General features: G+C 29.6%; 1 protein-coding gene, 1 long non-coding RNA gene and 1 other non-coding gene across 3 annotated transcripts; all 3 read left to right on the top strand.

Annotated features, from left to right (window-relative positions):
• The first annotated feature begins 2,124 nt into the window (after nt 1-2,124).
• On the top strand, nt 2,125-2,204 carry TRNAL-UAG (transfer RNA leucine (anticodon UAG)). The gene has a single exon. It is a non-coding gene; the product is annotated as a tRNA-Leu (tRNA).
• LOC115701177 (uncharacterized) lies at nt 2,161-5,199 on the top strand. The gene is made up of 5 exons (XM_030628899.2): nt 2,161-2,530; nt 2,616-2,854; nt 3,261-3,370; nt 4,504-4,644; nt 4,771-5,199. Exons 1-5 carry the CDS (start codon nt 2,302-2,304, stop codon nt 5,018-5,020), a joined length of 969 nt encoding a protein of 322 aa, XP_030484759.2. The 5' UTR covers nt 2,161-2,301; the 3' UTR covers nt 5,021-5,199.
• A 465-nt stretch (nt 5,200-5,664) lies between these two features.
• LOC133030181 (uncharacterized) lies at nt 5,665-6,991 on the top strand. Its single transcript, XR_009684040.1, has 2 exons — nt 5,665-6,026; nt 6,131-6,991. It is a non-coding gene; the product is annotated as an uncharacterized LOC133030181 (long non-coding RNA).
• Nucleotides 6,992-22,571: the final 15,580 nt, after the last annotated feature.

Here is a 22,571-nt window from a genome sequence, read left to right as displayed (position 1 = left end):
AATGTGTTTTGTAGTTTATTATTAGTAAATTTTTCAAAATTTTCATTTCATTTTAGATAACATTGCCTCTTTTAAATTTTTAACATTTATAATATTTTGGTTGGCTTATGCGAGCAACCCACATGATGAAGCTGGTTGGGTGCTCTCGCATACTCTACTCAGATGTTCCAACTCTTATTGACTTTGAGCATTATAGGTCCCTGTATGGTTCATTATGAGAAAAATCTTTCGTCCAAGTCACAGAATCTATTCCACGTGTTATCTAAATGGATGGCACATCACCCTGTGTAGAAATTTAGATAACATTTTCCCCTTAAGTCTGCGTAAGAGCTTCTTGGTCGCACATGGTAAATTTAGATAACTAGATTAAAGTTACGGCCATAGAAATTTTGTGCTCATATATTTTTCTTTGTGGTAAATTCACATGTGAAGTTCTTTATGCTATACCACAATGGGTATGAACATACTATAATAATTATGATTATTGAAGTAAATTTAGCTTTAAATCAATACGTATTGATGCCAATAATGGTTTGTTTTTATATAAAAAAAAAGAGATAAAGGTTTTTGGCATCTAATTTTATTATTCATTAATAGACAGTAAAAACTAGAATTAGTTAGGGGCGATTAAATACTAATTTAACATTGTTATTTTTTATATATTTAGTTTTGTTATTGTTTTTAGGCTAATTAGTAATTTTTTCCCCTGAACTTTGACATGTATTAAATCGTGCCCCCTGAACTTTTTTTGCAGTTAAAAATTCCCCCCGAACTATTGAGATTGTTAAATTTAAGGACTTTTGTCTAATTTTAGTAAAAAATTCTAACATGGATGAAAGTTCAAGGGACATGATTTAGTACATATTAAAGTTTGAGGGGCATGATTTGGTAGATATCAAAGTCTGGGAGCATAGTTTAGTACATAAACAATCACTGAAACAGTAAAATTGAATGAAATTAGACAAAAGTCCTTAAATTTAACAATCTCAATAGTTCAGGGGGAATTTTTAACGGCCAAAAAAGTTCATGGAGCACGATTTACTACATGTCAAAGTTCAGGGGGAAAAATTACTAATTAGCCTTGTTTTTATATTGATTTACATTCTAATTTTTCTTAATTAAAACAATATCTATAATTATGTTGAAGATTAAGTATACATGCATTCTCTGGCCGTAACTTTAATCTAGTTTAATGTATTAGAAATACTATAAAGCACCAGTAATACTTAATACTTTCTTATGTATCAATATTACTAGGAGTGTTCATTGGATCACACCAATGTTTTTAGGCCTATCCAGATCCGATCCAATCATATATTGGATGTTAGATTTTACCATCCGATCCGATCCAATTAATTTCGTCATCCAATCGATCCAACATCCATTGGATGTTGGACTGGATCGGCTCTATCCATTGGATGTATTTCATATATATTTATTTGTTTAATTTGGGTTTATCTAATATTTTAGACCTAGTATTTTTTAGATCGGATCGGATCGGATCCATCCAATATTTTAGATCCAGTATGTATTGGATTGGACTGGATCCATCCAATCCAAGAAAAAAAAGAGTAAAACTTTAATGTTAATTTTCATATATACATATAGATTTGATGTATAACAATATAAATCTAATTACTCATTCAAACTAAATGAAAATACTAATTAGTTCGATTGGATTTTGGATGTATTGGATTTTTAGACACCCCATCCACCATCCGATCCGATCCAATTGGATATTTAAAAATAACATCCAATCTGATCCGATCACAATTGGATATTCAATGTTTGGCGGTCGGTTTAATTGGATAAGTTGGTTCTCATTAGATTGGATCGATTTATGCACACCCCTAAATATTACTATTAATATCGAGTTTCATATAGTTTAATACAATAATTCTTAAGAAGTATCGTTAGCTAATCGTAAAGCGACACAAGACATTGATAACAATCAGTGATGTTCGTCCCCCATATTTACTGTAGTGGTCTTTTAAAATAAATAAATAAATAAATACAGTTTATTAAGTAGTTTTTTTTTTTTTTTTTTTTTTTGCAATGAAGAGTTTATTAAGTAGTTGGTTAAGGAAATGATATGAGTTGTATGTAACTAACAATTGCATAGAAGACAGTTTGGCCGAGTGGTCTAAGGCGCCAGATTTAGGCTCTGGTCCGAAAGGGCGTGGGTTCAAATCCCACAGCTGTCATTTTTTTCATTTTTTTTATTCTGTTCGATCGTTTCTTCCTTTTTCTACTTCATATTCTTCTTTTAAATTTATTATTATTCTGATGTAGCAGCCAGCCATGGCGACGAGTCTCCTCAGAAAGAAATCTGTTATCTTTAACACACTTCTAACTCGTTTTCTCACCACACCACAAAGATCCAAAGGAACCCTAGCCTTCGAAGAGGTCCGAGTATCAACTGACCAACCCTACCACCGTACTGCTCTCATTATCCATGGCCTTTTGGGATCTGGCCGAAATTGGAAAACTTTCTCTCGTAATCTCCTCTCCACAATCTCAAATCCATCTGGTATCTCTCTCTCTCTCTCTGGATTTTTTATTTTGAAAGTGATACGAACTGGAGCTCATTTGTGCTTATTATTTTTTATTGGAAGCATGGAGAGCGGTGCTTGTGGATTTAAGGAACCATGGGAGATCAGCGGAGGTGGAAGGTCTTAACCCTCCTCATGATTTGACTAATGCCGCTAAGGACTTAGCTAATTTAGTTGAGTCTCAAGGTTGGAGATGGCCGGATGTTGTTGTAGGCCATTCTTTGGGTGGTAAGGTTGCTTTGCAGTATGTGGAGAACTGTGCTCGTGGTGACTATGGAGAATCTGCTGTGTTGCCTAAACAGGTCCCATTTCTTTCCTTTTTTTTTTTTTTTTTTTTTTTTTTTTAATAGTGTAGTTTTAGAAATGTTGATTTGTAATGACAAATTTCATGTTGTGAATCTAAATTACCACTTGAAATATAAACTTCTTGCATTAAAGCTTGATCGGTACCTGAAAATGGCTATTTAATCATTGTGAAAAATGAATGAGAAGTTGAAGGCTTTTGTATGAATTTGAAAGGCTGGTTATAATTGCGACCAAACTTGGTTGTTTTGCTAATTTTTTCGTAATGACTATTTTTACAAAATACTCCCTTATAAGCCTAGGTTGAACTTTAGTTTGGTTACTTGTGTTTGGGACAGTATTCCACTTGCTTGGTGTTTTGAAGAAAAAGTTGATGACCCTTTATTAAATATTGACGCAGAACAGCTGTGGGTACTCGATTCTTTTCTAGGAGTAAAGAAACCTGAAGATGAAGGAGAAGTAGAAAATGTTTTGAAGACCTTGCAGAGTATACCTCCAACAGTTTCTTCACGAAAGTAAAGCTCTTTTTTCTGGTATAATGTTATTTGCACCCATGCTGGTTTCATATGCTTGATTTTTCTCTTCCTTTTGCTATAAATTTTACTTTCATATCCCATGCTTAAACTCTGTTATACGGGCGAGAGCTTTTTGGTTATTTATCATCTGATGGTTGTAAGAAAGTTTATATGAGTGTGAGCACTAGAGTCTAAGGAAGTTAAACTACAACTCAAGTCAAAATTATAAGCTCATTGAGTTGGTTGTCGCATCTTTCTCATAAGATATAGTACCACTATTATCTTAGTGTATGGGCTGTAAATTTTAATGTTTAATTTAACTTATGATGTAGGAAAGTGCCCATTGGGTGCATCAGAGTGATAGCAATTTAAGACTCTTTCTAGAAGTTGGAATATTTAAGAAATGTGACATATACTTATTACTTTTGACGAGAAATGGGTTGAAACTCAATGTATAATGGGCCTTTACAGAAAAAGTACTACTAAAAGACTAAGAAATCCAATATAATACCGATGACACACGGCTAATCTACGAAATTCCTACATCAGTCAATCCTCCTTGGGAGAAAATAAAACTCATACTTGGAAGAGACAAATAAAACTTAGCTGACAGATAGTGATATATGCCTGCTTTCTTGAAGATTGTAGAAAAACCCATATCAGAAGGAAAATTTATAGCATAGGAATTTTTGTTAATTTTTATAATCCAAAATGGTTCAATTTCCCCTTTGAAAATGTATTGTCATCAAATCACTGCCCTGAGAATATCTTCACATGCTTGTGGTGATCCCCTGCAATCGTGTAGTTTTTCTTCCAACAAAATCTTGGACCTCATTAGTTGACCAATTTACATGCTATTGGATTCAAATTTAGTTTTGGGAAGCTCAATTTCCCATTGATTTGGTTTGTTGCCGCATATATGCCAATTCATATTGCCAAAGTCCTATAACTGACTTCTGTTCTGTTCCATCACTTTGAGGATAGTTACTGGTACTTACTATATTTCATTGAAAGTAATTTGACATGGGTAAATACTTTATTCAATAACATCTCAATTGTTGCTTTGGTTTAAATTTATTGTTTCTTCATGATATGCCTTTCTCATTAACTTTTCTTGTTTTTGATTGCTTCAGGTGGCTTGTAAATCACCTTATTGGACTTGGGTTCTCAAAGTCACTATCAGAATGGATAGGCACCAACCTCAAGAAATCTGGAGACAACATGACATGGGCATTTAATCTTGATGGCGCAGCTGGGATGCTACGGTCTTACAGGTAATCCTTGGTCTTGACATACTTACAAAATCATTTCAATAGATGATGAAGTAAATAGATAGTTGAAATGGTAGTTTTAGGAGTCTGTATAGCATACAGTACGATGAGTCATGGCAAATTTTGTAGGGAGAAGTCATATTGGACTCTGTTAGAGCACCCTCCGAAAGGTATGGAGATAGATATTGTGCGTGCCGAGGAAAGTGATAGCTGGGACCAGGATACCATTAAGCGACTCGAAGCTCTTTCAGCTCTAGAAAGAGGTCCGTCAGAGGGAAAAGTCACAGCTCATGTACTTCCAAAGTCAGGCCACTGGGTTCATGTGGACAATCCCAAGGGACTTCTAGAGATTATGGCACCCAAAATTGATGCCATATGAAATTTCTCTGGTTTGAGTTTCTACTTCATATTCCTAGTATATTACCGTACAGAAATATTACTCATAATTTTTGAGTGGATATAGATCTAATTTGTCCCCACTCTGATTCAATTTATGTGGCACAATTATGGAATAAGGCCCTGGTTTAATTCATTGCCTTGGTAGTGATATTTTCTTAACGACTCGCTGTTCTGATTTTATATTTATGCTATTTTCTAAAAAGTGGCAAAACCTATTGGATTAAAAATTTAAAAGCCAGATTGAATGGTTGGCATCCAAGCCAAGTCTAACACCATTGGGTTGAGAAAATAGCATAAATAAAATATAAAATGTCACTTGGTTAGTGTTTCCCATTAAGTTAAGTCTAACACCATTCGGTCTTGCTCATAAACAAAAGTTAAAAAGTCAAGGAAACTAAGAGCTTGTTTGGTTGTGTTTTTCAGTTTTCAGTTTTTAAAATTGTGTTTTTAAAAGTGAGAATAGAAAATTGTTTTTTGTCATTTTAAAAATTTAATGGTGCTTGGCACAAATTTTTAAAAATTATTTTTAGATTTTTTCTTAGGAAAAAAATTAATATTTTAACACCATACCATGATATTAACCCATTTGGGTCCAAGTTCGGGTATGGTTTCGGTTCGGGTCTAGGATATGTGAGCAAAATATAAAGTATAATATGTTAGACAAAAAAAATTATTTTTGAAAATTGAAAACAACATTCTGTTTTCTAATTTTTTATTTTTAAAAATCTGTTTATAAAAATTTTTGCTAAATGTCTCTTATTAGTTTTTGAAAACTATTTTCAATTTTGCAAAACAGAAAACAGTTTTTAAATTGTAGAGCCTCAGTGGCTTGGTATAGTCACGATGACTTCATTAAAGTGAGTACATTTTTTACGGGTTGCTAAAATTTTGTGATAAATAATGAACAATCAGGTGGTGCTGTGGTGCAAGTTTGAACCACATTTATGAAATTTAAAATGGCACCCCGTGGAGGATATTTCGGTGGGGTTTGTAGCGTAGGAGCGGTTTGACATACACCATTACTTTTTGGTTGGTTTCTTTCCGTGGGCTGGGATGGTGGAACTAAACAGAATCAATCTTGTTTTGAAAGGTCTCAGCTTAAGGTTACTGCTGTCATGAGAAGCTTCTTTGCTACTGCTTGGTTTCTACAGCTCCTAACATGGCGGAAACTACAACTCCTCAACTCAACTTACAAAACACCTAGTTTCGAGAAAGACTAAAACATCATTTTCCTTGTTATATGGACCCCACCCCAAATTTGCAATCTATTTGCTGATTTGCAGTAGAAGAGTTTCCCAGGCCAGACAGATTCTTTCACTAGTTTTCGATAAGGGTTTCCAAGGCTATGATGAATGCTTCGAATGATAGATTTATTCATAACATTGTTTTCAAACATGTGTTGGAGTTGAATTGCTTTGTGGTGCTCGTTTGAGACCCTATTATGTGTTGTTACGATTTATGTGGAAAAGCTTACGAGTCCTCTTTCAGGCTGTGCGGGGAGACTTGATGAGGCCATTACTGTTGCTGAGAGCATGGAAGTTGAGAAACATGAAGACACATATGGGTTGCTTTCCTTGGGCATTTAGAATCCATGGACATAAGACCTGGCAGAAAAGGCAACAAATTCACTTCTTAGTCTATAGCCCCACAATGCAGGACATTCGAAAGATATAATTTACGAATCTCAAGAGTCAGATTAGGCTAAAGAAAGTTCTTGGTTGGCCATAGATTGAGGTGGATAACAATATTCACAAAACTCAACTGTGGAGATGAGACTCATCCTTTTCCAAGGAGAGTTATGAAATGCTCAAAAACTTGAATGAGATGCTGAAACTGGCAGGCTGTGTTCTTGGTACAAATTTCATTTGCAAGATGTTGCTGAAGAATTAGTTAAGGTGGGATATGCTGCATTCACATAATAATGAATAGTTAGGTATTGCATTTGGCCTAACTGCAGCACTGCTGGAACACCTATCCGAATAACAAAGAACCTTAAACTTTGTGGTGATTGTCGAACAATTAGTAAATTGTATTAAATGTCGCACAAAGAGTGATCAGTCTGAGATTCAAATTGCTTTCACCACTTCTAGGAAGGAGTTTGTACATGTTGGAATTATTGGTAATTAATTTACAATCGTACTCATGAGGTCAGCTTACTTCTTAGTTCTTAGTATAGATGATATGATCATAAGTTACTGTGGAAATTTGTGTTTCTCTAAGTTAGCAAGGAGTGCCAAAGAACCCGGGGTTTGTTAGAGTGTACCACATAAGAAGAGTACGAAAATATTGTTTTAGTTATGAGAAAACAAGTTAGTCCATTGTTCCCCTCATTTTGAGATGGAAGCCTATCATGCTCTCAGTATTATGTTACCCATTTTAGTCATGACATTATTATCGCATTGCAGCTCCAATTGGGGGTTTTTCAAAAATTATTTTAAAGGGTAGTATAAGTTTTGTGAGCTTGCTTCTCTCTCTATTAACTTTTTCTTTTGGACAAATAATTCATTGGTGTACTATAAAGGGGATTAGAGGGAGTGAATTTCGGCTGTGATTTCAAAGAGGGATTGGTTTGCTAGTTCTTGTTAATTGTGTTAAAGATTACTTGTTGAAAGATTTTGTCCCCAAGTGCTCTTCCTATAGAAGAAATAATGATTACGAAAATGATATCTTTGGTGGGTGACAGTCAATAATTGAGTGGTTCATATTCAAAATATGCTAAACAAGGGATCATTGTTGAAGTGGCTATTAAAATATGAAAGAATAATTGTTTATGTTATCAAGTAGTTGTCTAATAGAGAAACACTTTCTATCCACTGGTTAAAATTTGAACACAACACACTGCTGTGGTGTCTTGTCCGGGCAAAGCCACCGAATCATCCATTGGTGTGGGTGGGATTTGGAAACCTAGATCCATCATCATCACCCCATTCTTGGAAGTATTCCAATTTTTTAATGGTGTCGTTCTGTTATGAAATTATTATAACACTGTTGAAGTAATTTAGTCATAATAATGTATTGATATTGTATAAAACTTATATAAAGAATTATGTTATTATTTTGATAAACACATATCAATACCAAATATATGTTTACTCTAAAATAATAGTGCTCATCATTACGGTTACAAATCAAAATGCAAAACAGAATAATGCTACATATATAAAAATATCAAAGAAAATCTCGACTACACAAAAACTTTGTTATGAAAAACTTAATGGTTATAAACTTTTTTGATCACTAGTGAAAAGAAAACAAATGTGTACACATGCATGTATACAAATATTATTGTGTTAAGAATTCTAAAGCCAAAGTGATCAAAATCCTTTGGTCATAGAAGCTCACCATCTCCACCATTCTCAAGTAAAACTATTCTCTCCTGAATTTCTTTTTTCGTCTATATATGCTCTAAAATTAAAATTTAATTCAACTCGAGAGAGATGTGTATATGTAAATAGAACAATATAACTATAATACATATCCTACTTGTATGAAGGCTGAATTACAATAATTCAAATGAGAGAGAAGCATACGAGTTAAGAAAACCTACCAATTTTGTTTATGAATAAAGAATATATATTATATATATACTAAAAAAAATTAGCGTACTAAATTTACATGGGTTTTTCACCTTTTATAAGCTTGTTAATATGAGGTGGTAATTTTATACTACTTCCTACTAATAGGAGTTCCTACTAATAGGAGGTCTTAAATTTTTGAATCCTTCCTCCAACATTAACATTATGTTTGGTAGAGGGGAGAGAAGGAGGGAGGGAGAGGGATAGAGAGATTGGAGAATCTTTTTGTTTGGCAAGAGGGAAAGAAGAAGGGAGAGGAGAGATGGAAGGAGAGGGTCTCCCTCCAAACACACTATTTTTAATCCCTCTTAACATAGGAAATTCAAGAAAAAGACAAAAAAATTATACAAAATATCTTTTCTACCCTTAAAAAAATAATATATAATTGTATTAAAAATGATAAAATGGTAATTTTAATATTTATTTTACTCTCCATCCTTCCACATATACTCCTAATACCAAACAACATAAAGGAGAACAAGAAAGGGTAAATCTGTTAGTAATCAGCCATGAGTACGAGAGCTTGACGATGAATTGTACATGTTCGGGCCAAACTAGACCAAGCGGGGTGTGGTCTACCAATGGTTATATTTTATATTATCAGATTTTGCCGCTTAGGTCAACATGTAAGATAACTTGTAATATTTTACGAAAAGTTATGGGATCTCGAAACATGTTGTATTTTTGGATTGATTGTAAAGTTTAAATTATTACAAGTTATGTTTTTATTCCATTGTAATCAAAGTATAAATTTTTCACTCTTATTTTCTAATAATCCCAGTTTAGCGGGGTTAGGTTATATTACTGGTTGTCATAGTATGCCTAATTCTAATTACGGCGTTACAACTACACATGGTAACTGATCAGGCACTAGGCAAACACCGAGCATGGAGGGCTCCCAAAGGGAAAATACCTTTAATCAAGAGCTCAGAAGGACTCGAGCTCGACGGCGCCAACCAATGGGGCATCCCCCTGATGTTAAACGACCTCAGAATAATGAGAGAACCACCGTGACTCCTCCACCATGTCCTCCTCAACATTCTTAAGAAATCAGGCCTCGAGACTCTGCAAAGAGAAATGGACCTGCTACTCATCTTGAATGGGGAAGTGAGAATAAAAGTAGAAAAATTAGATTCACAAATTATTTATGTTATGTTTTTTAACAAAATTGACTCAAAAACAAAATGAAATATTTTATTTTATTTACAAATAGAAAATATAATTAAAATGTTTGCTAATATTGAAAGATTTTCTTTTAATTTTAAAATTTAATAACACCAATAGGTTGTTTGACTTCATAATTTAAAAATTGTTTTCAGTTTTAAAAAATAGAAAACAATTTTTAAAAACTAATAGGGGTCATTTGGTAAAAAATTTCAAAAATAGTTTTTTAAAAATCGAGTTTTAAAAAACTAGAAAACAGAAAACATCAAAATGTTGTTTTCAGTTTTCAAAAATAATTTTTTTATCTAACATATTATATTTTTTATTTTTGCTCACATACTTAGATCTTAGACTTAGAACCAAACCCGAACTCGAACCCGAATAGGTTCATGTCATGGTATAATTAAAATATTATTTTTTTTTTGTAAGAAAAAATCTAAAAATAGTTTTAAAAAACTTGTGCAAACACCATTAGATTTTTAAATGACAAAAAACTATTTTCTATTCTCACTTTTAAAAATACAATTTTAAAAATTGAAAACTGAAAAGACAACTCTAAATTTACTTATCATTTTAAAATAGATCATACCATAATCATTACCTTATTTAAAATGCCATAAATAAGATGTAGATTGAGAGTGAAATAACACTGAGGGTAAATAAAATATATAATTTTCCACTGATTGATTAGTGGCGGGGTGAGGTAAAATGTAATTGTTTCACTGAAGATATAATAAATAAATTAATGAAAAGATAGATCAATTGTGGAAATATTATAAGCATAGAATATGAGTATTATTTAGGGATAAGTTGAGGAATAATTTTTTTTTTTTTTATTCATTAATTAAAAATACCCTCATATTATATTTTATTAAAATTTACCAACTTGAGTGGGTTGCTTAATATATCTTTGCCCTACACTTAAGTGTAGTACATGATTTACTAGGGACATCATCTATAAAAGTGAGTATATCTTAAAGAATATTAAAATGAAGATAAAAATAAAAAATAAAAAAAATAAGTAAGATGAGTATACAATATAATTTCTTTTATTTATTATTTATTGGACAAACACCATTAAAATATGTTTTCTATTCTATAAAACTAAAAAACTGAAAACTCAACTAAACTTACTCTAAATTTTATCATTTATCATTTTAAAATTGATCATATCAGAATGATTACCTTATTTAATGCCATAAATAAGATGTTGATTGAGAGTGAAATAACACACCAAGGGTAAATAAAATATATAATTTTCCACTGATTGATTAGTGGTGGACTGGTGGGGTGAGGTAAAATGTAATTCTTTTACATGTGAAATTATAATAAATAAACTAATGAAAAGATAAATCGATTGTGGAAATATTATATGCTTAGAATATGAGTATTATTTATTCGATCATATTTATTAATATTTTTTTTAGGTATATATATTTAGATTTGATCCAATTATATATTTGATGTTATATATATTTTATCATCCGATTGATCCAGTTATTTTATTGGATGTTGAATTAAATTGGTTCTATCCATTATTAAATATGTATTTCATGTATATCCAATATCTAAATATTACATTGATAATAATGTATTGCATTAATTAGAATTTACCTAATATTTTAGATCGAGTACTATTTTTAGATTGTGTCGGAACCCTTTAATTTTTTTAGATATAGTATTTATTGGATTTGGATAATCAAAAAAAGTAAATTTTCAATATTAATTAATTATCCAATCCAATAAAATAAAAAAAGTAAATTTTTAATATTAATTATCCAATCCAATAAAATAAAAAAAGTAATTTTTAATATTAATTTTCATATATACATATATATTTAAAGTATATGTAACAATATAAAATTTAATTACTTATTTAACTTAAGAAAATACTAATAAGTTCAATTGGATATTGGGTTTTTGGATACCCCATCCAACATCCGATCTGATCCAATTATGTATTCAAAAATAACATCTAATTCGATTTGATCACAATTAGATATCTAATATTTGACGGTCAATTATAATTAGAGTGGTCAGTTATAATTACATTGGATCAATTTATGCACACCCTACCTAAGTTTATATATTGCTTTACAATACTATATATATATGATAAATTTTGAATCATTTATTTTACAAAAGTTACTAATCAAATTCACTATGTTATTATAATATAATAAATCGGTCCCTATATTTTTTTAAATGGTACAAAATAGTACCATATGCTTAATTTTCATCAATTTTTTTAATGTAATTAGTAGGGGTGTTCATCCGATCCAATCTGTACTTTTTTGGTCAAACAACATTCAATCCGCACTAAGTGCGGATTTCATATTTTGGATCCAATCCGATCCGCATAAGAGTTTAAATCCAATCCAATCCAATCCGCAATAATGCGGATTGGATCGGTTATTTTTTTAATAATAAATTATTTAATATTTCATAGAAAAAATTTTAAAAAAAAAAGTTATTGTTTCTTAATCTCCAATAATAATCTATTTCCATATCTATTTATATATAAATTAAACCAATATACATATATCAATATATATACTTATCTTTAGATTTACACTAAAATCTATATGTATCTATTACTAAAATAAATAAGCAGTATAGATATATTTAAACTTTATGTGTATGTATCTATGTGAATAAGAATTATTTTTCTTGTATTTTTTTTTTTTATAAAATAAATAAAATGCACCAACTCAATATGTTACTAAAAAAAATTAAGAAATTAAAAGTTTGTGTCTTTTTTTAATTAATATATATTATATATTATAATTTTTTAAAAATATATATAATTAAGTGCGGATTGGATTGGATCGGTTACTTTTTGAGGTCCAATGCGGATTTTAGATTTTTCAATCCAATCCAATCCGCACAAGTGCGGTTATCCGCATTTTGCGAATTGGATTGGATTGAATCATGCGGATTGGATTGGATCGGATACTTTGTGGACACCCCTAGTAATCAGTATAAAGACAATTTATAGCACAAACAATGCAAAAATATAGTCATTCTAGTCATAAAATCTCGATGTCAAATTATTATTAAATTTTATTTTGATAAAAATTAAGTTTAAAATATTATTTTATTCTATTTAAAAAAAATTATAATGTTTAAATTATTATTTAATAAAATAAAAAATACATAATTACTGCAAAAACATAAAATCATAAATAATATTTATACTTCTATATATAAAAAGAAATACACTTTAAAAAATAGTTTATCATTATTGATGTTATAAATATTAATAATTATGTGGATGTCCAAATCTTTTATTTATTATCATGAATTGTAATCAACATTCCTCTTTTCCTTAGTTTCCCTTTTTCTTAGTTTCTTAATATCTCACTCTTGTATTTGTATAAATAGGGATTCACCCCATTGGAATAAACAACTCAGAAATTCTCATTCACTTTCTCTTTCTCTCTTCATCTTTTTCTTCTTTCTTCTCATCTACTTTATATTATATTATATTATTTTATAACACGTTATCAGCACGAGTCTCTGCCCAAGCTTCAAGCATGAGTCTCTGCCTAAGACCCAATGTAAGTATTTTGTTAAAGTTCTTGAATTGTTTCAAAGTCACGATACACTAAATATATATTTATATATATACTCATCTGACTGAAACAATTTCAAGAATTATTTGGTTTCTTTTTATTTTTATCTATATATCTATATATTATATATGTATGTATATGTTTTTATATATTTATTATTAATTTCATATATATATATATTATGTTTTTATCATTCGTAATATTTACAATATATGTGGGCCTATGATATGATAGAGAAAATCTATATAAATTATACATATATCCAAAAGATTATGTATTATCGATAAAAATATTGCATATATCCTAAAGATTATGCATCATCGATAAAATATTGCATATATCCTGAAGATTATGCATCATCAATAAAAAAATTGTATATATCCTGAAGATTATGCATTCTTGATAAAAATATTGCATATATCCTGATGATTATGCGTCCTCAATAAAATCTTGCATATATCCTGAAGATTATGCAAACGTAATATTCATTATATAGTTGATGGATATATAATGAAAGAGATGAATACATATTTATATATATGTTCTTGTATTCTTTGAGGACAATGAAAAGTAATCTAATATCAATATAGATTTTGACAAACATTTCCTGAAGTAAATGTTTTATATTTGTCAAAAAAAAAAAAAAGATTGTATTTATGTGAATACAACTAAGGAATCATTAAAAATGATTATTATTGATGCAATTTTATAGTGGGTTTTGAATACCTAAAAAGAATGTTAAGAAAATTGCATTGAAACATAAAGTATAAGAATAACAATGATCATGACTAATGTTATTTAAATACAGAGGCATGTATTTATTGTTCATCATTCCCTGCAGAGAATGATACGAATTGAAGTCAATTACTTTTAAAGATTCCTCGTATTAGTCATGTTATTATACATTGTTATTACTTGCAATGTTGGAAATTATTGAATCTGACATATATTAAAGATTAAATTTTGCATATATCTTGGAGACTATGCAAAAATTGCATTCATATATTCTTTGAAATATCGTAAAAGAAATTGTTGAATAATTTCTTATATTTTTATGGATGAACAAGTAATAAATTTTTAAAAAATTTATAATAATGTTCTACTTGTTCAACGTCATTCCCCGAAGTGAATGTAATGATTTTAAACAATCGATGGCATTATTTACTCAAATATTTCTAGAAGAAAGTGGAAACAACCAAAAGATGAGATACCACACACAATCAAAGTGCATGAAATCTATTTATCATGTGTGGAATTGAATAATAGTGGTCGCGTACCTGTAGTACGGACACAGTTATAATCAAGATAAAAATATACTTGATTATTTAATAGAATGTGAATTGTACAAACTTATTGTACATTTAGAATATTTAAATATCATTCCCTGAAGAGAATGAATAGACATGAAATTCTATTTCAAAGAATATAGATTTCACATATATTGGTAATGCCAGAAACAAATTAATATATACATATTTTATTATTTCTTGAAATCAATAGTTTCAAACTATTGTTGGTACATGATATGTATATATATAGTTACTATATAATTCAGTTTGCATATTCCCAAAAGTGGATATATAATTTACTAATATTTGTTAGTGATCCAATATAATCAAAGTGATAAAGAATCACAAAAAGATTATTTGAAAAGCTTCCTGAAGAAGTCTTACATACAATTGCTACTTTGAGTAGTAAAATATTTTTGTATGTACCTAGATGTATAACTTTTATCTAGTTATGAAAGTGATAAGAAATAACTTATTATATGTACTGGTTGTACATTTAAATATATAATATATCAAGTCATGATAATTAGACTGATGAATAGTCTATTAATAAATTAGACGACTTGTTAAAAAGATACCAGGAAACATGAATGATATATTATGGTTATATCTATTTGACCATTATAACAACATGATGAAGTTGTCATGTACATTTTACATTATACACATCATTGAATTGATGATAGTGATTCCTGAAGAAATATAAAGTTTGATAAACATAATAGTGACTCTTGAAGAGTGTATGTTTTGGAGAATAATATAATTATATTATTCGTGTATATAAAAATGAAACTTATAATGATTATGTTGTAATAAATTTACATTACCTTTGAAAGTTTCATTGAAATACAAATTATAGTGAACCTGAAGTTCATTAATTGAATTATTTTGACATGATCAATCATATGCAATAAATTGTCAAAGAATTTGACTAAATTTTGTTGAAGAACCAGAAGATTCTTCTCATTGTTAATTTACAAGGCTCAAAAGAAGAATGTGCATATATTTGCACATAGAAAATATTTAAATTATATTTTCTTAACAATCTTGAGCTATTGTTAGATTTTTATTGCATAGTTTCTTATCGATGTAATAAGATTATATGATCATGCATTTACAAAATGTGTAAATTTATGTATTTCTAATTATACACGTATGACTCATTCTTAGAAATGAATTAAGTTCATAAGTATTGAACTTGAAACTGAAGTTATTGAACCTGAAGTTCAATGTCATATAATATATATGAGTTTAAATAGATATTGATTCATTGTGATATATTGAAATCCCTACAGGTGTATTTTTATTATTAGATATCACAATTTCTTAAAATTCTCTCGATCAGGGGGAGAGAAGCAGTTGGGATCGATGATAATTTTTGAAAAATGATCCTTGCACAAAGTTATAAGAACGATATAGTTCAAAATGATATATACCAACTGCAAATCAATATTACTCAAAGTTAAGATAGAATGAGTTGAAAACGCCTGAAGCGTAAATGAACAATATAGAAATTATTAGTAAATGTTCATTTGATTTGCCCTGAAGTTGTTAAATCTAGAGGTACTCATGGAGATACCTTAATGTTATAAAGTATTAAAATGATAACCGTGATGAAAACGGTACTCGAAGAGACTCCCAAGAGAAGTTAGACATAACACATTTAATCATAATTGAATCCCTGAAGTGATTCGTTATAGGTACCTATAAATGATAAACATATTTGAAAATATGTAATTTAAAGAGATATCTATAAGTTATGTCAATATGGGAGGAAATTATCATTTATTGAAATTTTTGTCGACAATAAATATTGAATGTGTGCATATGCAATAAACTAACATGAGATAGCAAGGATCATGATATTAGATTTGTCGAGAATCATCGACTTACATTTTGATTTTTGGCCAAAATATTATGACGCAGTCCAGGTAAATTTACTCACATAAAGTGAAGTAAGACCTGTAGGGTGTGCAAATAAATATTTCTAATGAGAAATTTGCATATATGTATTTGTACATAATGAATTGTTGTACAAAGTTTGCATAGACATGAGATTGATTGAAGTAAGGCTTAAATATTGAGAAAATATAATCATGATTTGATTATAGCCTGGAATATATTTTATGAGAATTTATAAGCATCACATAAATGTTGCAACAAAAGATTATTTATTTGGAGCTCCTAATATAGTGAGAATTTGAAATAAGCCTTATCTAAAAATTCTAGAAGAATTTAATACATGTCTTAAGTGATATAAATTCTAAGTCGCGCGCACTATATGACAAAGATCTTTGTATGAAATAAAGACATGTAAGTAAATTATTGTTTGAAAAATACGTATGGTTGTCTATGCAGTATAAATACGTAAATTATACGTTGTGATAGACTCTTGAAGAGTTTTTGATTAATTACAAAACAAACTTTTATTTCTTTTGTATATCGAGAAATATTAAATGTATAAAGTTTGTTCATTAGTATTGAAGTCCTGAAGTACTTCATATGTATCAAGAATTATAGATATATGATCATTTGATATGGAAATTAAGATCATAAAACAAGATGGTATAAATATATGGTCTTGGAATACCATCATTGTCACAAATGAAAATTTATAGTACCATTAATGTGTTATGTTCATATCTACTTGAAATTTTAAATTTTCGTATGAACAAAATTGTGTACACACATGAATGATACAATTAGTTGGATAAAGACTAATGTTCCACGAACCCCTTATCTATAATTTAGAAGTCCATACATACTCTGGAAGAGTTATAGAAAATATATGATCAAAGATTATATATGGTGATATTTTAAAAGTGATAACAATAATCTTATGAGATATATTATCACCAAAAGAATTATGGATCATATGTGCATGAGGGGGAGACATATTCATGTTGCACTCTTTTTCCCTTAGTTCAGGTTTTGTCCCAATGGGTTTTCCTGGCAAGGTTTTTAACGAGGCAACTTGCAAATAATTATGAATATGAAATATATATTGTACTCTTTTCCCTAGCTCAGATTTTGTCCTACTGGGTTTTTCTGGCAAGATTTTTAACGAGGCAACTATAAATCATGTTAACATACTTGCATTTTATGAAGCAAGTAGAGAATGTCTGTGAGTGAGATCATTGGCATAGCATATTCGGGAAACATATGAATTGCACTCAATAAAGAAGTATCAACCCAAGCAATTCTCTATGGATAATACTGCTTGCATCGTTCAACTAAGAGGAGGTACATCGATAGAGTTAGAACACATTCACGAAATTCTTCTTTATACGCTTCAAGAAAATGCATATTGGTGTTCAACATATTCAATCAAGTGTCAATCTTACAAACTTATTCACAAAGTTATTACCAACATCAACATTTGAGAAGACGGCAGACAAGATCGAAATTCGTCGATTAGAAGATCTCCACAAATGCCTAACTGAGGGGGAGTTAGTTTACACTATACTCTTTTTCCTTTGTTCAAGTTTTCAGCAAGATTTTTAATAAGGCAATTATTATGGACATCCAAGGGGGAGTGTTATAAATATTAATAATTATGTGGATGTCCAAATCTTTTATTTATTACCATGAATTGTAATCAACATTCCTCTTTTCTTTAGTTTCCCTTTTTCTTAGTTTCTTAATATCTCACTCTTGTATTTGTATAAATAGGGGTTCACCCCATTGGAATAAACAACTCAGAAATTCTCATTCACTTTCTCTTTCTCTCTTCATCTTTTTCTTCTTTCTTCTCATCTACTTTATATTATATTATATTATTTTATAACAATTGATAATTAATTTAACAGGGAGACTTACATATTTTTTCTTCGTTGGAAATTATGCTTATATATTTTAATTGAAAATTATAAAGATTGAAATATATATGAGATTTGATATTCATTGATAGTTGACACCAACATTTCTCACTCAATATAGTTATATTTATTCCACTCAAAAACAAAAATAAATAGTTATATTTAAAAGCAGCTTGTAGTGTAAATGTAATGTGTTCATCAACAGTTGTGGGGCTTTGATTTTGATAGATTAAATTGATAGGTGTGTGGTGTATTGGAAATTGCTTTGTGATTGGGGAATTAGATATATTATATATAAAAATAGTAATTTTATCTTTGTTATGTATTTATGCAACCGACTTAATCTTTCAGATTTGGTGTCCCATATTTATGATACATGATTTTCTTGCTATTGTGTGTTGAAACTTTCTTCTTTTTTTTTTTAATTTTTATTATTATTATTATATTTAATGATTACGTTTTGTTTGTTTTGGTCGACAATAATAATAATAATAATAATACCCATATTGTTCAAAAAAGAAAAACTCTACTCATAAATTTTGATGTTTTTACTTACTCATCTCTAAATTGAGCAATTTTCTACTTGTTCAAACTTTATATAATATTCGTATACTATGTAAACATTCAATTCAAATCTATACGCATATGCTACCTGATACAAATGTATAAATAAAGAATCTTAATATTATAAAAAATTCCTTGATAATACTTCGAAGAGAATAAAAACTCACACATAGATGTAATTTATTGATAGAGATTATCTTAATTCATTTGGTAGAAATGATTTTTTTAGGTGTAATAACTTTTTAAGAAAACAAAACTAAGAGTTTCTATAGTTTACTCTCTTAATTCTTGATGGGAGAAAATGAGAATAAGTGATTCTTATTTATTGAGGATCACTACCAATATATATAAACTATAGGTAATAGTTTTTCTCTCTTTCTAACCTGATCTCCCTCTCGCTAATTTTCAACTCTCACAGTTTGTAATTGAGAGTACAAGTATTTAAGATGGCCAACATGACTCAAGAACGAGCTTAAGTAACAACTTAACTAAAATAAAAAAAATAAAAAAAAAAAAGACTAAAGTGATTAACTAATACATATGAGCTCAATTTTAATCCCACACATAGTTATTAAGACTGAAATTAAAAAGTTAGTTAGGTTGTTATTTTTCTGTTAGAGTTAGTAGTAGGTGTGGTTAGCTATTTATTGTAACAAATTGTAACTCTTTTTAGTTACAATTTGTATAAATATCTTATTGTGTAATTCATTCGTTACTATCGCTGAGAAATGTTTTTATTCATTTCTTTCTGCATTATCTAACTAATATAGTATCAGGGTTTCGTTGATCATAAGTCTGATTACTTTTTTTTCACTATTTTCTTTTTTTTTTTTTTTGATTTTTTGTGTTCATAGTCCATGGAGGAGGTGTCCAAATACGAAAGAGAAGCTAAAAATAATAAAGAATTAATTAATTAGGAGGAAAAGAAATAAAAATTTTGGAAACTGGTAAAACGGTCCACTTTACATAAATTTCTATAAACAGAAGTTATCTTTATAGAATGATTCAATTTTCAATTATTCTTAAGCAAAAACGATATTAAAAATCAAAAGAACCTTTATTGTTGTGACAAAAATTTATCTCTTATATTGCAGTAACTCTTATGTTGTGGACATTGTCTCACATAGAATAAATGATAGAGAATTGAGCCATATATAAGAGCATGGGCTACTCTACTCATTGCCAATTGATTTTGAGATAGAACCTCATAATTCTCAACATGGTATCAGAGCCATATCCCTTGCAGGCAAGTGATCCTATCCGATCCGCACCTATACAGATAGTGACCATGTCCACTCTGATATGGTTCAAGATTGATGAGCAAAAAGTAGCCATCATCTTAAGGGGGAATATTGTGGACATTGTCCCACATAGAATAAATGGTAGAGAATTGAGTCATATATAAGAACATGGGGTTGCCAATTGGTTTTGAGATGGAACCCTACGTATAATTCGTGTCTTGTTTATATTTCTTCTCTTTAATCTCTATAAACAAAAATTTATTTAAAGGTTTGGGATATTGGCGGCTAAACTACCTAAACTTTACAGTTTGTAACACTTAACCACAAAAACTGAATTTTTGGCGGCTAAACTACCTAAACCCTGGTTCTGTTTTGCTCTGCACACCTCCGTCCAAAAATCACAGTTAAGTGCCACGGTGGATTGTCCACGTGTACACACTTGTACACGTGGCAAATTTTTAGTGGTACACGTAATATTAGTTTGAAAAAATAATTATAAATATTTAAAAAAAATAAAAAATCAGAATTTTTTTTCTTTTTTTACTTTTTTTAATATTTTTCTTCTTCTTCTTTCTTCTTCTTTCTCTACAGAAACACTCCCAGCAAAAGAAGAGCGCAAAACCAGAGAAGCTTAAAAACCACTTATCGTCTCCTACTCCATCTCCAAATCTATTATTGTAATTGTAACTTGGATCTTATATATTGCTCAATCAATGGAGTTACTTTACATTAAAAAAATCTCACGCCAATCTCTCTATGTCTATCAACCTCTCTCCATTTTGTAACCCTAAAAATACATCATTCTCTTCTTCTCTCTCAACTCACTGCCTCCCTCAACTCAAAAGCCTAACTCAAATTCAGGTTTAGAGATGACGGATTCGAGTAATTGAGTAAGAACCTCATAGATGACGGATTCGAATTCAGGTTTAGAGAGGTCAGAGCGAAGAGCATCGACCACATCTTGTTCGTGATCGTTAACAAATTTTAAAATACTCTTCAACTGCGAAACTCTCCATTCATAGCTCCGAGTTTTACCAGAGGCGAAACTCTGTTTCAACTCTTTGAGCAAAAACGACGCCGTTGTTGAATCAAACACCTCCTCCTTCATCATCTTCTCTTCTACTCCGTCAATCGCCATAGCTATATACTAAGTTGTATTTTTCTTATGTATCTCTCTATATAAATATAGGTATATATATTGTCGGCTAAGGTGGTACCTTTTATTAATGGTTTGTAAGCTTCTCTATTGGTGGTTTTGCCCTCTTTTTCTGCTGGGAGGGTTTCTGCAGAAAAAGAAAAAGAAAGAAGAAAGAAGAAAGAAGAAAGAAGAAAGAAGAAGAAAAAGAAAAAAAACTAAAAAAAAATTATTTTTTTTAATTTTTTTAAATTAAAAAAGTAAAAAAAATTCTTATTTTTTTAATTTTTTTAAATATTTATAATTATTTTTTAAAACTAATATTACGTGGACCACTAAAAATTTGTCACGTGTACAAGTGTGTACACGTGGACAGTCCACCATGGCACTTAACTGTAATTTTTGGACGGAGGTGTGCAGAGCAAAACGGAACCAGGGTTTAGGTAGTTTAGCCGCCAAAAATTCAGTTTTTGTGGTTAAGTGTTACAAACAGTAAAGTTCAGGTGGTTTAGCCGCCAACGAAATTTCAGTGAACACTTTATTTTTAGTTCAGTATACAATATAATTAACATTAAAAATTATATTTTTATTTTATTTTGTTTAAATTGTTTAAATATTTGTTTTAATTGATTAATTTATAAATTTGAAAATATGTATTTTGATCTTACTCAAAAATAATTTGACCAAATTCAAGTTTAACAGATTATTTTGACAGAGTACATGCAGGTCCCATATCTACGAGTTAAATTTCTATCCCTAGCTAGGTGCTAGGCACCATAGTAACTAATAGCAATGTTCCAAAGTAATTACATCCATTAATCTGATCCAAACTAAAATATCTCTAAAAAATGGATAAAATTAGTATTTACTTATTTGGAAATGAATTCCACCAAAGCAAATTAAAGATTTGGTTAGGGTTATATATTTAGTTAACATTAACATTTAGATTTTGATATGTCCAAAAATAAAAATAGTATGAAAAATACTAATTAATAAATATGGAATAATTAATTATCTCTTAAAAAAGAAAATTGGGAGCAAATAAATATAAATTATTAAATATGAAATTATCCCTTAATTAATCTTTCTCTCCAAATTGTTCAAAAAAAATCTATTTATAAATAGATTTTTATTTATAAAAAAGGCTGAAAATTGACTAAAACTTGACGT

Source organism: Cannabis sativa, chromosome 8, assembly GCF_029168945.1.
Source record: "Cannabis sativa cultivar Pink pepper isolate KNU-18-1 chromosome 8, ASM2916894v1, whole genome shotgun sequence".
In the NCBI taxonomy this organism is placed as follows: Eukaryota; Viridiplantae; Streptophyta; class Magnoliopsida; order Rosales; family Cannabaceae; genus Cannabis; species Cannabis sativa.
This window is presented reverse-complemented; position numbering and strand designations above follow the sequence as displayed.

Coding starts and splice junctions, on each gene's coding strand:
- LOC115701177 (XM_030628899.2), top strand. CDS start 2,302: ATGGCGACGAGTCTCCTCAGAAAGAAATCTGTTATCTTTAACACACTT. Junction 2,531..2,615: donor CACAATCTCAAATCCATCTG/GTATCTCTCTCT, acceptor TTTTATTGGAAG/CATGGAGAGCGGTGCTTGTG. Junction 2,855..3,260: donor CTGCTGTGTTGCCTAAACAG/GTCCCATTTCTT, acceptor GACGCAGAACAG/CTGTGGGTACTCGATTCTTT.